Source organism: Bufo bufo, chromosome 2 (assembly GCF_905171765.1).
Source record: "Bufo bufo chromosome 2, aBufBuf1.1, whole genome shotgun sequence".
NCBI classification, from domain to species: Eukaryota; Metazoa; Chordata; class Amphibia; order Anura; family Bufonidae; genus Bufo; species Bufo bufo.
Genome location: NC_053390.1, coordinates 271,197,874 through 271,212,041, shown reverse-complemented (window position 1 = coordinate 271,212,041; position 14,168 = coordinate 271,197,874). Strand labels below are relative to the sequence as shown.

General features: G+C 40.5%; 1 protein-coding gene across 1 annotated transcript; it reads left to right on the top strand.

Moving 5' to 3' along the window:
- Nucleotides 1-6,347: 6,347 nt before the first annotated feature.
- LOC120990774 (olfactory receptor 1019-like) lies at nt 6,348-7,286 on the top strand. Its single transcript, XM_040419677.1, has one exon. It carries the CDS (start codon nt 6,348-6,350, stop codon nt 7,284-7,286), a length of 939 nt encoding a protein of 312 aa, XP_040275611.1.
- Nucleotides 7,287-14,168: the final 6,882 nt, after the last annotated feature.

The window sequence follows — 14,168 nt, the reverse complement described above, 5'->3', positions numbered from 1 at the left end:
GGGCCTGTAGTCCACTGGCCTGCAGTAAAAATGATATCCATTCCGTCTAATATACCTCCAGCCACATAATCACTTGATCTTTTCTGTATGGTGAATGCCTAATTGTTGGGGCCTCGAAAGGAATTCAACAACTGTGATGACCACGTGTTATCAAATTTCACCTATTATCATTTGGGGTTTATTCAAGGGGGGGATTTTGTTAGCCATGTTTTTAATCAAATTTTAAATTTTTAGTTGGCCTACAGTAAAATTGATATCCAATAACCGTCTAATATACCTACAGCCACATAATCACTTGATGTTTTCTGTCTGGTGAATGCCTAATGTTTGGGGCCTGTACTCCCGTGGCCTAAAATACATTTTTTCTAGGCTCCAGCAGGGCAAATTTTTGAGATTTTCCCTTTAAGATGCATAAAAATGGCCCCTGATTAAAATACATATTTTTTGTGGGAATTTTTTTTTTTATAAGCTTTATGAGAGCTTATGGGAATACACATACAATTTAAACATATTGTACAGTATCAACAACAAAGACTGTACATAGATTTTATATATAAACAGTATAGTAGATGTCATATACATAAGAAGCTGAATACATGGTAAGAACAATGTCAGATACATAATGAGCTGAATACACGGTAAGAACGATTGACTTCTAAGGTAACAATGCATTACTGATGTTTAAAGTCCCTCCACCTAGCCCTGAATCTGGGTATTGTACGAGCTTCCCAAGCTGCTTTTTCTTCAAATCTAAATATTGCGTCTGTTGCTTTCATTAGACATGTTTTTAATCTAATTTTATATTTTTTGTTCTTTTAAACATACAGTTGCAAGAAAAAGTATGTGAACCCTTTGGAATGTGATGGATTTCTGCACAAATTGGTCATAAAATGTCATCTGATCTTCATCTAAGTCACAGCAATAGACAATCACAGTCTGCCTAAACTATTAACACACAAAGAATTAAATGTTACCATGTTTTTATTGAAAACACCATGTAAACATTCACAGTGCAGGTGGAAAAAGTATGTGAACCCCTAGACTAATGACATCTCTTACATTTCATACGATCCCTCTTGTACAAACAATTTGTCTAAAGACCGTTGATACGCTCCGCAAACTCGCTTATTATCACTGTTATAAACTGTTATAAGTCTTTACTGTAACATGTGTGGCACTGTTTTATCTACTTATTTGTCCTTACACCAGCGTTTCAAACTGACTTGCAGTGCAATTGTTATTGTGTATGTAAACCTTTAAAATGCAGTAAAATTTATATTGAATGGCCGTCTAATATACCTCCAGCCACATAATCACTTGATCATTTATGTACGGTGAATGCATAATTTTTGGGGCCTGTAATCTAACTGGCAAACAGTAAAATTGTTATACGGTGACCGTCTAATTTACCTCCAGCCACATTTTCAATTGTGCTTTTTTGTACGGTGATTGAATAATTTTTGGGCCCTGTACTACACTGGCCTGCAGTAAAATTGATATTGAATGACCTTCTAATATACCTCCAGACACATAATTACTTGTTCTTTTCTGTCCTGTGAATGCCTAATGTTTGGGACCTCGGAGGAATTCAGCACCTGTTGATGACGACCACATGTTATCGAATTTTAACTATTATCATTTTTATTTTTTTTCAAGAGGGGGGTTTCGTTAGCCATGTTTTTAATCCAATTTTATATTTTTTATTCTTTTAAACATATGTATTTGACATCTATTTGTACTGGCCTGCAGTAAAATTGATATCCAATGACCGTCTAATATACCTCCAGCCACATAATCACTTGATGTTTTCTGTCAGGTGAATGACTAATTTTTGGGGCCTGTATTCCAGCAGTCCACATTTTGCATATTTAACATTAATTATCATTGGTGGTGCAGTGCACTCTCCTTCCACCCCCCCAGTATTAAAAACATTGGTGGCGCAGTGCGCCCTTCTCCCCCCCCCACAGTATTTAAAACATTGGTGGTGCAGTGCACCCTCCCCCCCTCCACAGTATTAAAAACATTGGTGGTGCAGTGCGCCTTTCCCGCCCCCTCCCCAGTATTAAAATCATTGGTGGCAGTGGCCACAGAGTCCCCTCACACCCTCTCATTGGTGGCAGTGGCAGATTATGATGGGGTGTATTTGCGGGGCTCTGATCGGTTACCATGGTAGCCAGGATGCTACTGAAGCCCTGGCTGCCATGGTAAGCTCCCTGCTGCTGTTTGTACTATGCACAGGGAGCAGGGAGAGTGTGAAGTCCTATTCACCCTAATAGAGCTCTATTAGTGGGAATAGGACAAGGGATGAAAAGATCTCAAGTTCTAGCCCCTAAGGGCGGAAAAGTTATTAAATAAACAGTAAAAAAAAAAAAAAGTAAAAAAACCCACACCAAAATATAAAGTATAAATCACCCCCTTTCCTAATTTCACATATAAAATATATTAACAATAAATAAATAAAATATTACATATCGCCAAGTCCGAAAAGTCCAAACTTTTAAAATATTAAAAAAATATCTCCTATGTGGTGAACGCAGTAGAAGAAAAAAAAAGAAAATAAAAATTGCGCGATTTGCCTTTTTTTTTTTGTCTCCTTGTCCCCCCCAAAAATAGGATAGGACTGTTGGATTATGGGCCGGATGTTCCAATTGCGGAATGCACATGGCTTTTTTTTTTTTTTTTTTTTTTTTTTTTCGCATGGTATCAAATGGTATCGAGTATTGCAATACTTTTTTATGGTATCGAAACCGATTCAAAATTTTGGTATCGAAACAGCCCTAGTAAGAAATGTTGTGGCTTCTTTGGTGGTCAACAGAACATGAGACACTCCATTGCGATGGACAATGAGCTTGACTGGGAAACCACATCTATAGGGGATCTTTTGGTCGCAGAGAATCTGCAAGAATTTTGCGAATTCCCTTCTTCTGGCAAGTGTAGCCAGGGATAGGTCAGTCAACAGGGAAATTTGTCTGAAGTGGTCTGGGAGATCTTTTGCATTTGCCACTGCTTTCAAGAGGTTCTCATTAATATGATATTAGTGGAGATGTGCATTGATGTCTTTAGGATATATTGCTGGAAGGCTTTTAGGTTTGGGCATACTGTGGACTCTGTCTTGTATGGACTCAGGGATATTCCTAATTCCAATGTTGTTTCTAAGGGAACCATAGTCTAAATCTGCCAGTTTAAGTTTGATTGCCAATATATAATCCTCTGCAAGGTTATGAGCATCTACCAGGCTATTATGCGCACTGGTGAATTCCTCCATTTTCTCTTCAAGGTGCACTGTGCGGTTGCCTATGGCAACCAATTCAGTTCTTAGAGAAGATATGGCTTTTTGGAGGTCTCAGGAAAGATATTTCATTGCATACATAGAGATGGGGTTGGAGGAGTGGGTTTCAGCTTGTTTGTGGCCATGTTGGGAAGGGGAGGATGAGGGAGACTTTTCCCCATACAAGCCTGATGATCCACCCGGAGAGGCCCCTAACCCTTGGCTTGGAGAGTGGCTGGAGGGTTGTACTACATGAGGAATGCTAGGGGATGTATCCCCTCGTTTGCACGCCATGCTCTCTTGCTTACCGTAACCACCTTGGGGAGTGGAGAGACTGAAAAAGGAGGTGAGTTTTGCTGATGTCTCCATTCTTATTTTGCCCTTGGTCAATGTGGCTTGCTGTTTAGTGCCTCCAGAGATGATTATAGGGTAGCAGGTTGCCTGGAAAGCTCTCTGTGTTGGCCGCTTTTGAGACTTCAGCAGACGGAGCTACAGACGCATGCTCCTGCTCTGGTGCACGCAAAGCCACGCCCTGCAACCTCCATCCCCCGCATTTTTTTAATTACATCATTTAACTTATCATATCTTGTATTGGAAAATTGGAAAATAGGACAAAAAATGTCTGTGGGGTATTAATGAAAAAAAAAACTACTTCAGTGATGGCTTTTGGGGTTTTTACGGTATGAAAAGAAAATCTTTGCATCATCATGTTCCGACAGTAATAACTTTTTTTATGTTTCCATTAACCTCGTTGTTTAAAAGATTCTTTATTGTAGGGTCAGCTCTAGTTTTTATTATCACCATTTTGGGGAACATACTTTGTTTTTATCTTTTTTTTTTTCATTTTTTGGGTGGCAATGTGACCAACAAATAGCAAATCAGTTATTTGGATTTTTTTTTCCTGTTACTGCATTCATAGTGCATGATAAATAGTTTTATATCTTATTAGTTCGGCCATTTTCGGAAGTGGTGATATCAATTATGTTTTTATTTTTATTTTATTTATACAGTCAGGTCCATAAATATTGGGACATCTACACAATTCTAACATTTTTGGCTCTATACACCACCACAATGGATTTGAAATGAAACAAACAAGATGTGCTTTAACTGCAGACTATCAGCTTTAATTTGAAGGTATTTATATCCAAATCAGGTGAACGGTGTAGGAATTACAACAGTTTGCATCTGTGCCTCCCGCTTGTTAAGGGACCAAAAGTAATGGGACAATTTGCTTCTAAGCTGTTCCATGGCCAAGTGTGTGTTATTTCCTCATTACCCCAACTACAATGAGCAGATAAAAGGTCCAGAGTTCATTTCAAGTGTGCTATTTGCATTTGGAATCTGTTGCTGTCAACTCTCAAGATGAGATCCAAAGAGCTGTCACTATCAGTGAAGCAAGCCATCATTAGGCTGAAAAACTAAACAAAGCCATCAGAGAGATAGAAAAAGCATTAGGCATGGCCAAAACAACTGTTTGGAACATTCTTAAAAAGAAGGAACGCACCTGTGAGCTCAGCAACACCAAAAGACCAGGAAGACCACGGAAAACAACTGTGGTGGATGACCGAATAATTATATCCCTGGTGAAGAAAACACCCTTCACAACAGTTGGCCAGATCAAGAGCACTCTCCAGGAGGTAGGTGTATGTGTGTAAAAGTCAACAATCAAGAGAAGAATTCACCAGAGTGAATACAGAGGGTTCACCACAAGATGTAAACCATTGGTGAGCCTCAAAAACAGGAAGGCCAGATTAGATTTTGCCAAACGACATCTAAAAAAGCCTTCACAGTTCTCGAACAACATCCTATGGACAGATGAGACCAAGATCAACTTGTACCATAGTGATGGGAAGAGAAGAGTATGGAGAAGAAAAGGAACTGCTCATGATCCTAAGCATACCACCTCATCAGTGAAGCATGGTGGCGGTGGTGTCATGGCGTGGGCATGTATGGCTGCCAATGGAACTGGTTCTCTTGTATTTATTGATGATGTGACTGCTGACAAAAGCAGCAGGATGAACTCTGAAGTGTTTCGGAAAATATTATCTGCTCATATTCAGCAAAATGCTTCAGAACTCATTGGACGGCGCTTCACAGTGCAGATGGACAATGACCCAAAGCATACTGCAAAAGCAACCAAAGAGTTTTTTAAGGGAAAGAAGTGTAATGTTATGCAATGGCCAAGTCAATCACCTGACCTGAATCCAATTGAGCATGTATTTCACTTGCTGAAGACAAAACTGAAGGAAAAATGCCCCAAGAACAAGCAGGAACTGAAGACAGTTGCAGTAGAGGCCTGGCAGAGCATCACCAGGGATGAAACCCTGCAAAGGATTTGCAACCAAGTATTAAAAAGTGAAAGTTTGATTTATGATTATTATTCTGTCCCATTACTTTTGGTTCCTTAACAAGTGGGAGGCACATATGCAAACTGTTGTACTTTCTACACCGTTCACCTGATTTGGATGTAAATATCCTCAAATTAAAGCTGACAGTCTGCAGTTAAAGCACATCTTGTTTGTTTCGTTTCAGATCCATTGTGGTGGTGTATAGAGCCAAAAATGTTAGAATTGTGTCCATGTCCCAATATTTATGGACCTGGCTGTATTTTTTAGATTTTTGTTTTTTAGATTTTTATAGCATTTAAAAAAATACTGTAATTTTTATTCCCATTAAAGGACTTGAATATGTGATCGTCTGATACAAACTTCAATAGTAAGGCTGCCATATAATTAAAACCATGTGATTTTGCCTTGGGGACTCGGATCAGTAGACAGAGGAAGAGCTATCTCTATGTCTAACCTCTCATATGAAGAGGACACTACTGACTGCAGCATCTGAGTAGTTGGATGACAAGGATCAGAGTTATCTCTGATCCTGGTCATTGCTGTTGGGTGTCAGCTGTATTACATGTATGGAGCTTAGCACTCAACCAGAATTGTGTTGGCATTAAAAAAGAAATGAATAGAATACATATTTTGTTAATTTTTTACTGTCTTCATCTTGAAAACAATTAAAGTTTGTAATTAACCATTATTTTTTTCTATGTTACTTTATTGCCAAAATAGATTGTAAGATGAACAATGGATCTAGCATTTTTGAATTTATTCTTCTTGGACTTTCCAGTGCTCCTGAACTGGATATCCTCTTATTTTTGGTATTTCTTGCCATGTACTTAGTAGCTATAGCTGGTAATGTATGTATTATCATTATCACAAATTTAGACCCAGCATTAAAAACACCAATGTATTTCTTCCTTGGTAATCTCTCCCTTCTGGATATAATCTGCATTACGTCAGCAGTCCCAAAAATGTTGTTCAATTTATTTACACAGCAAAAAGTTATATCATTCAATGAATGTATTATCCAGATGTTCTTTTTCACTGTTGGTATGGACACTGAGTTTCTTCTGCTAACTTTTATGTCCTTTGACAGATATGTGGCTATCTGTAACCCATTAAGGTACCAAAGTATTATGAGTAAAAGATCTTGCTTCATTATGTCAATTGTCGTGTGGGCCTTTGGTTTTTTGAGTTCTTCTTTTCATTCTTCCAGCACTTTGTGGTTGTCATTTTGTGGACCAAAAGAAATCAATCATTTTTTTTGTGAAGTCCCTCAGGTACTAGCATTATCTTGCTCAAATATCTCTTTAAACAAGTATGTTCTTATAGTGACTGATCTTATATTAGGGCTTATCTGCATTATCCTAATTTTTATCTCGTATGTATTCATAATTTTTGCTATATTGAATATCCGTTCTGCTGAAGGCAAGAAGAAAGCTTTCTCTACTTGTGGCTCCCATATCACCATTGTTCTATTATTTTATGGAACATTAGTTTTTGCCTACTTTAAACCTTCTGATGAATCATTGAATATGGACAAAGAGATTGCTGTGTTTTATACTATTGTTATACCAGTGCTTAACCCAATTTTATACAGTTTAAGAAATAAGGAAGTAAAATTGTCTATTCAAAAAGTTATTTTAAGAAAAGTAGTGCCTAGCTCTAAATTCTAACCTATAATAATCTAGATGGAAAAAAAAAGGCTTAGAGTATGGCTACATGGCGAAACTGGTCGCGTGGCAGCTGTCATGTCCACGATCGCAGGAGAATTGCAGTGGACTTCTGAATCGCAAAAAATCCAACTCTGCTGGATTTTTTTTACGTTTGAGGGGTCACAATAGCAGCACACATGAGGCTTGCACTGAGACCCCATTCATTTCTATGAGATCACCGCTTCACTGTGATGCCCCTGCATTCCTGTCCGTGGCAGCTGTCACACGATCAATGTCGCACTGTAGCCATACCCTTATCAGTACTGCTCAATCTACTTTTTCATTAGTATTTGCTAGCTCATTTAGAAAGAATTGGCTTTCAAGAACCAGATACTTATTTTTAATAAATGTGTATTATTCAATATACAGTATTATAATAACTATTTGACTATTCAGGTCCTTATTGAAAAAGGGATAAATCCAGATCCAAAGTTAGTCATTTTTTTTAAGTCCTTTTGACTGTCAATACATACCCCTTCTCCAATAAAATGAATGTTTTGAATATGGGGCCTTATTTACTTTTCCAACTTGTACTGTGCTGTAAAGGCCTCAAGTACACAGCCGCATTTCGGATCCGTGTCTGGTCTACATTAACTACGGGTCAGGCACTCTTCCTAAAAAAAAATAAAACAGCACACATGTTAATATAGCCATTTCTACTGATGGGAGTGAGAAAAATGCAGAATGCACACAGTTGATATCCATATTTTGCAGACCGTAATACAGATACGGTCGTGTGCATGAGGACTTAGTCCGTGGAATTTTGTAAACTTGATCCTCCCCATGTCACCAAAACACTGTACTGCTGTGTGTAAAAGAAGATGGAGAAGTTTTTAATGAAGTACAGTAGATAGCAATAGCTGCAGTTATAAAGGGACACACTGAATAGCATTATTGATATCTTAGCTTTTATTTGATGAGAATGCTATAATATTTTAATATACAGCTCAATGCATTCCTCTTATTTTTTTTCACACTTTTATCTAATAATGTTCTGGTATAACGTAGTTAATATGGGTAAGATGATGGTAACTGTTAAATGTAACTTATTTGTAGACAGATCATGCAGTTAACAGACAAGAGATCTGTTTTTACCATACAGTAAGTAATGTATGTACAAGACAATAAATGTTTATACATAAAGCACATTTGCATGCACCGACTAAGCAGGCCATTATCGGGAAGGAACTATCCCTTCCCAATAATTGAGTGTTCATCATTGGAGGTAAAGTTCTGCATTTACATGCAGCAATCACTTAACTGTTAGTGATCGCTAAGGCCTTCGATCGTCCTCATACAGATTGATTGTTTCTGGTCAGCAGATGGCTGTTTACACAGTACGATCTGCTTCCCAGAAATGATGATTTAGGTGTTGTCACGAGGGTGTCAAGAACCACGCCTGACTACTTTATACCCGGGGTCAGGAAGTCGCAGCGGTTGGCTGCACGCTCTATGTAAGATAGGGCTGTTTCCTTATGGTAGCTTTCTGGGTTTGCTTTGCAAACCCTTTTGGCTCACTCAGGGATCCGTAGCTCCTTCTCCTCAGCTGTTCCTTGTCCAGCACTCCCAACCTCCTTATATTCCCCTCTCACACTTCTCTGGTTGCCAGATATAGAGCTTCCTGCCTGGACATCTATTCTGACCCTCTGGAGCTGTGTTGCTGCGTTCTCTGGTAGTTGGTCCAGAACGCTACCCTCTGGATCCCTGTTGGACCATTGTGGTCGCCCACCTGGGTGTATGTGTTTGTCTGTTTTGTCTGTCCTCTCCCTGGTGTTTCCCTCTTAGTGACAGTGGTGCGGACTAGCGATCCCACCGGCCTGTTCACTATCTAGGGCTCATTTTAGGGAAAGCCAGTGTTTAGGCACGTGATCGCCGCACGGGTGAGGAACCCGTCTAGGGACGTCAGGGCAGTCAGGTGCCAGCCGCAAGGTAAGTTAGGGGTCACCACCTTTCCCTCTCCCTTGGGCAGGGCTTTCCCTTTTTCCTCCCTGTGCGTGACGCCGGTCATTACAGGTGTCCACATAAATGATGATTTCACCCAATGAATGAGCACATTGCTCATTCATCTGTTGATGATCTGTAGAACCTCTACATGGGCCGATTATCAGAAACAAGAGTTCTTAATAATGTTTGCTCCTGATAGTCGGACTGACAATTGCTTCATGTAAACGCAACATTAGGCAGATGTGAAGCGAGCCCAGGAGGAGTGAGTGCATGGACGATAGGAGTGAAAGTGGCTCTGGTAATAATAAGTGTAAATACGGATCACAGTGGCAATCCTCACACAACTGCTCCCTAGCACCATGCAGTGACTGGAGGTTGTTATGAAGTTTAAAAAAAATGTCTTCTGAGAGTGTGCTCACATGACCCTGAGAGGAAAGGGGGGACTTTTGCTTGGCTTAAGGGCTGAATAAATAAAATCACAATCAAGCTTGTATTCTACAGCCAGGGACAGTGATGGGAGAGGCTAGAGTTACAAAGAAGAATTGTGTGTGTAGAATAGGGAGAGGCAGGGACAGACACTGAAGGGAAAGGCTAGAAAGAATAGAGAAAGGCAGGAAAAGAAGTCAGCAAGGGATAGTGAGAAGATAGGAGCTGAGGTTGGATGTGCCTGGCAGTACGTTCTAGTTGCAATTACTGTCGTTGCTGCAGAATATCAAAAGCATCTACATACAAGGACATTTCTTTTTGTTTTTTTGGCATGCTAACAGAAATACGCTCCTCATGAGAATAAGCTCAAAACTGTACAGCAGACAGGTGTTTTACCATCCAGAGGATAAATATAGCATTTGAACTCTCAGTGAAAACACACAGTTCATTTTTTTTTTGTTTTTTTTTTGTTTAACCTCTTCAGGACACAGGGCGTACAGGTACGCCCTTATGTCCTGGTACTTAAGGACACAGGGCGTACCTGTACGCCCTGGGTATTTCTGATCACCGCCGCGCAGCGGGCGGTGATCGGAAGCCGGTGCCTGCTCAAATCATTGAGCAGGCACCTCGGCTAAATGCCCAGGGGGGTCAATTCAGACCTGCGGTTTGCGGCTTTTCTAAGTTAACTCCAAAAAAATGGCTGTCGCCAGCCAAAATGTGCACTGCACGGCCACAAATTCACAAACTCCTATAAATGCACAGCACGCCAGCGGTGATGTTCATGCAAAATATTTTATTAAACATGTATACAAAAAATGTACAATACAAAATTTAAAACCCAGAAGGGAAGTACAGACAAGTGTGGATGAAAAATACCCCCTATGGCCGGTATATATATCAGTGCATAATAGTAACAAATTGCAACTGCTCATGTGGTACATCGAAAACCCCAGCAAACATACTGCAAATGATAAAAGATCAGATCAAAGAGTAATAATACCAATGAATGTATCCAAAATTATGTCAGTAAACATACCAATATGTCAAAAGAACTCCAAGTTGGGTCACCTCAGTGGAGACGAAGTCTCATCCCAGGTGGGAAATGCCAATCTGGGAGACTGAGGAGATCCTGGAGCATAAGTGGTATGCAGCACAGTTGGGGCACCGACGGTCACAAAAGCAGCATTAGAGGCATATACAGTACATAAAAATGCAACAACAAACCTGGCCTAGGGGGAACAAACCGACGACCGTTTCGCTCTCTGGCTTCTTCACAGGGCACAATGATCCTGCCATACATCCCAGCCCTTATATCCAAGCCCTCTCTCACTAACCCAATCAGGTGCGGGCATCACATACCTAACATGCTGCACCTGCGAGATGCAATCCCGCAGCCGGCCCCCAGCATGCACGCCGTCCTAACCGCGCACGCACATAGGCTGGATCACTAGTCACGGAGATGAGTCAGCCCCTCCCCCGGCCCGCGTCATACCAGCCCTGCACAGATGGCCGGGCGCGTGACCGGAAGTGGGCAGGGCGCATCCCAGCTGACTTCGTGACCCACACCCAGCGTCCGCGGTTGCCAGGCAACCACATACAAACGACTGGCAGCCGGATTGAACGGGCATGTCTCGCCTGCTCATATGTGCGTGCAGCAGTCAGGTACAACCAAGTGCTGGAAGGGCAAGCTGGTATATGACGTGATGTTACGTTCTCCATGATATAAAGAGGTCTGTCATAGCGACATATATACAGTGGGATGCGAAAGTTTGGGCAACCTTGTTAATCGTCATGATTTTCCTGTATAAATCGTTGGTTCTTACGATAAAAAATGTCAGTTAAATATATCATATAGGAGACACACACAGTGATATTTGAGAAGTGAAATGAAGTTTATTGGATTTACAGATAGTGTGCTATAATTGTTTAAACAAAATTATGCAGGTGCATAAATTTGGGCACTGTTGTCATTTTATTGATTCCAAAACCTTTAGAACTAATTATTGGAGCTCAAATTGGCTTGGTAAGCTCAGTGACCCCTGACCTACATACACAGGTGAATCCAATTATGAGAAAGAGTATTTAAGGGGGTCAATTGTAAGTTTCCCTCCTCTTTTAATTTTCTCTGAAGAGTAGCAACATGGGGGTCTCAAAACAACTCTCAAATGACCTGAAGACAAAGATTGTTCACCATCATGGTTTAGGGGAAGGATACAGAAAGCTGTCTCCGAGATTTCAGCTGTCTGTTTCCACAGTTAGGAACATATTGAGGAAATGGAAGATCACAGGCTCAGTTCAAGTTAAGGCTCGAAGTGGCAGACCAAGAAAAATCTCGGATAGACAGAAGCGACGAATGGTGAGAACAGTCAGAGTCAACCCACAGACCAGCACCAAAGACCTACAACATCATCTTGCTGCAGATGGAGTCACTGTGCATCGTTCAACCATTCGGCGCACTTTACACAAGGAGATGCTGTATGCGAGAGTGATGCAGAGGAAGCCTTTTCTCCGCCCACAGCACAAAAAGTGCCGCTTGAGGTGGGCTAAAGAACATTTGGACAAGCCAGCTTCATTTTGGAATAAGGTGCTATTTGGCCATAACAAGGGGCGTTATGCATGGAGGAAAAAGAACACAGCATTCCAAGAAAAACACCTGCTACCTACAGTAACATATGGTGGTGGTTCCATCATGCTGTGGGGCTGTGTGGCCAGTGCAGGGACTGGGAATCTTGTCAAAGTTGAGGGACGCATGGATTCCACTCAGTATCAGCAGATTCTGGAGACCAATGTCCAGGAATCAGTGACAAAGCTGACGCTGCGCCGGGGCTGGATCTTTCAACAAGACAACGACCCTAAACACTCAAAATTCACTAAGGCATTTATGCAGAGGAACAAGTACAACGTTCTGGAATGGCCATCTCAGTCCCCAGACCTGAATATAATTGAAAATCTGTGGTGTGACTTAAAGAGAGCTGTCCATGCTCGGAAGCCATCAAACCTGAATGAACTAAAGATGTTTTTTAAAGTTGAATGGTCCAAAATATCTATAACCAGAATCCAGACTCTCATTGGAACCTACAGGAAGCAATTAGAGGCTGTAATTTCTGCAAAAGGAGGATCTACTAAATATTGATTTCATTTCTTTTTTGTGGTGCCCAAATTTCTGCACCTGCCTAATTTTGTTTAAACAATTATAGCACACTTTCTGTAAATCCAATAAACTTCATTTCACTTCTCAAATATCACTGTGTGTGTCTCCTATATGATATATTTAACTGACATTTTTTATCGTAAGAACCAATGATTTATACAGGAAAATCATGACGATTTACAAGGTTGCCCAAACTTTTGCATCCCACTGTATGATGACTAGACCAATGGATACACCTGCAGTGTGATTTGCACAAAATTATTTGCAAAAAATTATTATTATTATAATTACATGTTGAGTATAAAACATAAATAGTCATTGTACAGTGAAGGGTCTAATTAGAATACCCATCAAGCCGTAGCATAAGAGCAATCATATAATAATGCCGTGCAGAGGAATAATAGTAAAACTGTGTATGAAAAGTAATAAAGTGAAATAATACAAGTGTGCAAGGTGAAAGTGCGCAGTGCGTAAGTAAAAGTGCCATGCAAAGATAAATAAATGAATAAATTATATAAATAAAATGTCACATACATACGGGACAAAGATATTACACTCAATTATGCAACCACTGTAGTACAAATGCATCCAGGGTCAGAAAATGCCCATTCCACCAGGTAAATGGTGGTAAACCAGTCATGAGTTACCCCCTGTTTAGCTACGCACTCATAGTGATCCAAGACCAATATGGCCCAGCACATGTGTGTGTACCAGAACCCCCATCATACATCTTAAAGGATCCTAGGCGGGACTAGTACTTTGTACATCCCATATACAATCATGTGATGTCCATAAAAGTTTCCAGCTCCGCACAAGCGATCCATACACCAGGTCGGCACATGATGGCACTACCCCAAAAACACATTGTATGGGTCACGAATCTAGAAGGACTGGAAAGGCAAAGGGTTAGGGACACAAGCAGGCAGCCAGACATAACACTAGAACTGATAAAAACAGATAATACAAACAATAAAAAATATACTGCTAAAAACTCACCTAGTGAATGTCCAGAATCTGGTGAGCGCAACACAAGGGAGTCTACAAGAAAGGCACAAAAGTATTATAATCATTTAGTTCAAATGGTCTGATGGAGTTGAGGGTGAGGATCCACCGGGATTCACGTTGTGTGAGAATCCTCTTCCAATCACCTCCACTAGGGGATATCTTGACGTGGTCAATTCCCCTAAACCTCAACAGGGAGCCATTGCAGCCATGTACTTCTTTAAAATGTCTAGGTATTGTCGTAAGGAGATCATCGTCCGTACTATCAGCAGCCGCTGTAATACCCAGTACGTGTTCCTGGATACGTTTCTTGAACTGAC

Excerpts from the sequence above, each read along its gene's own strand:
- LOC120990774 (XM_040419677.1), top strand. The coding sequence starts at position 6,348 with ATGAACAATGGATCTAGCATTTTTGAATTTATTCTTCTTGGACTTTCC.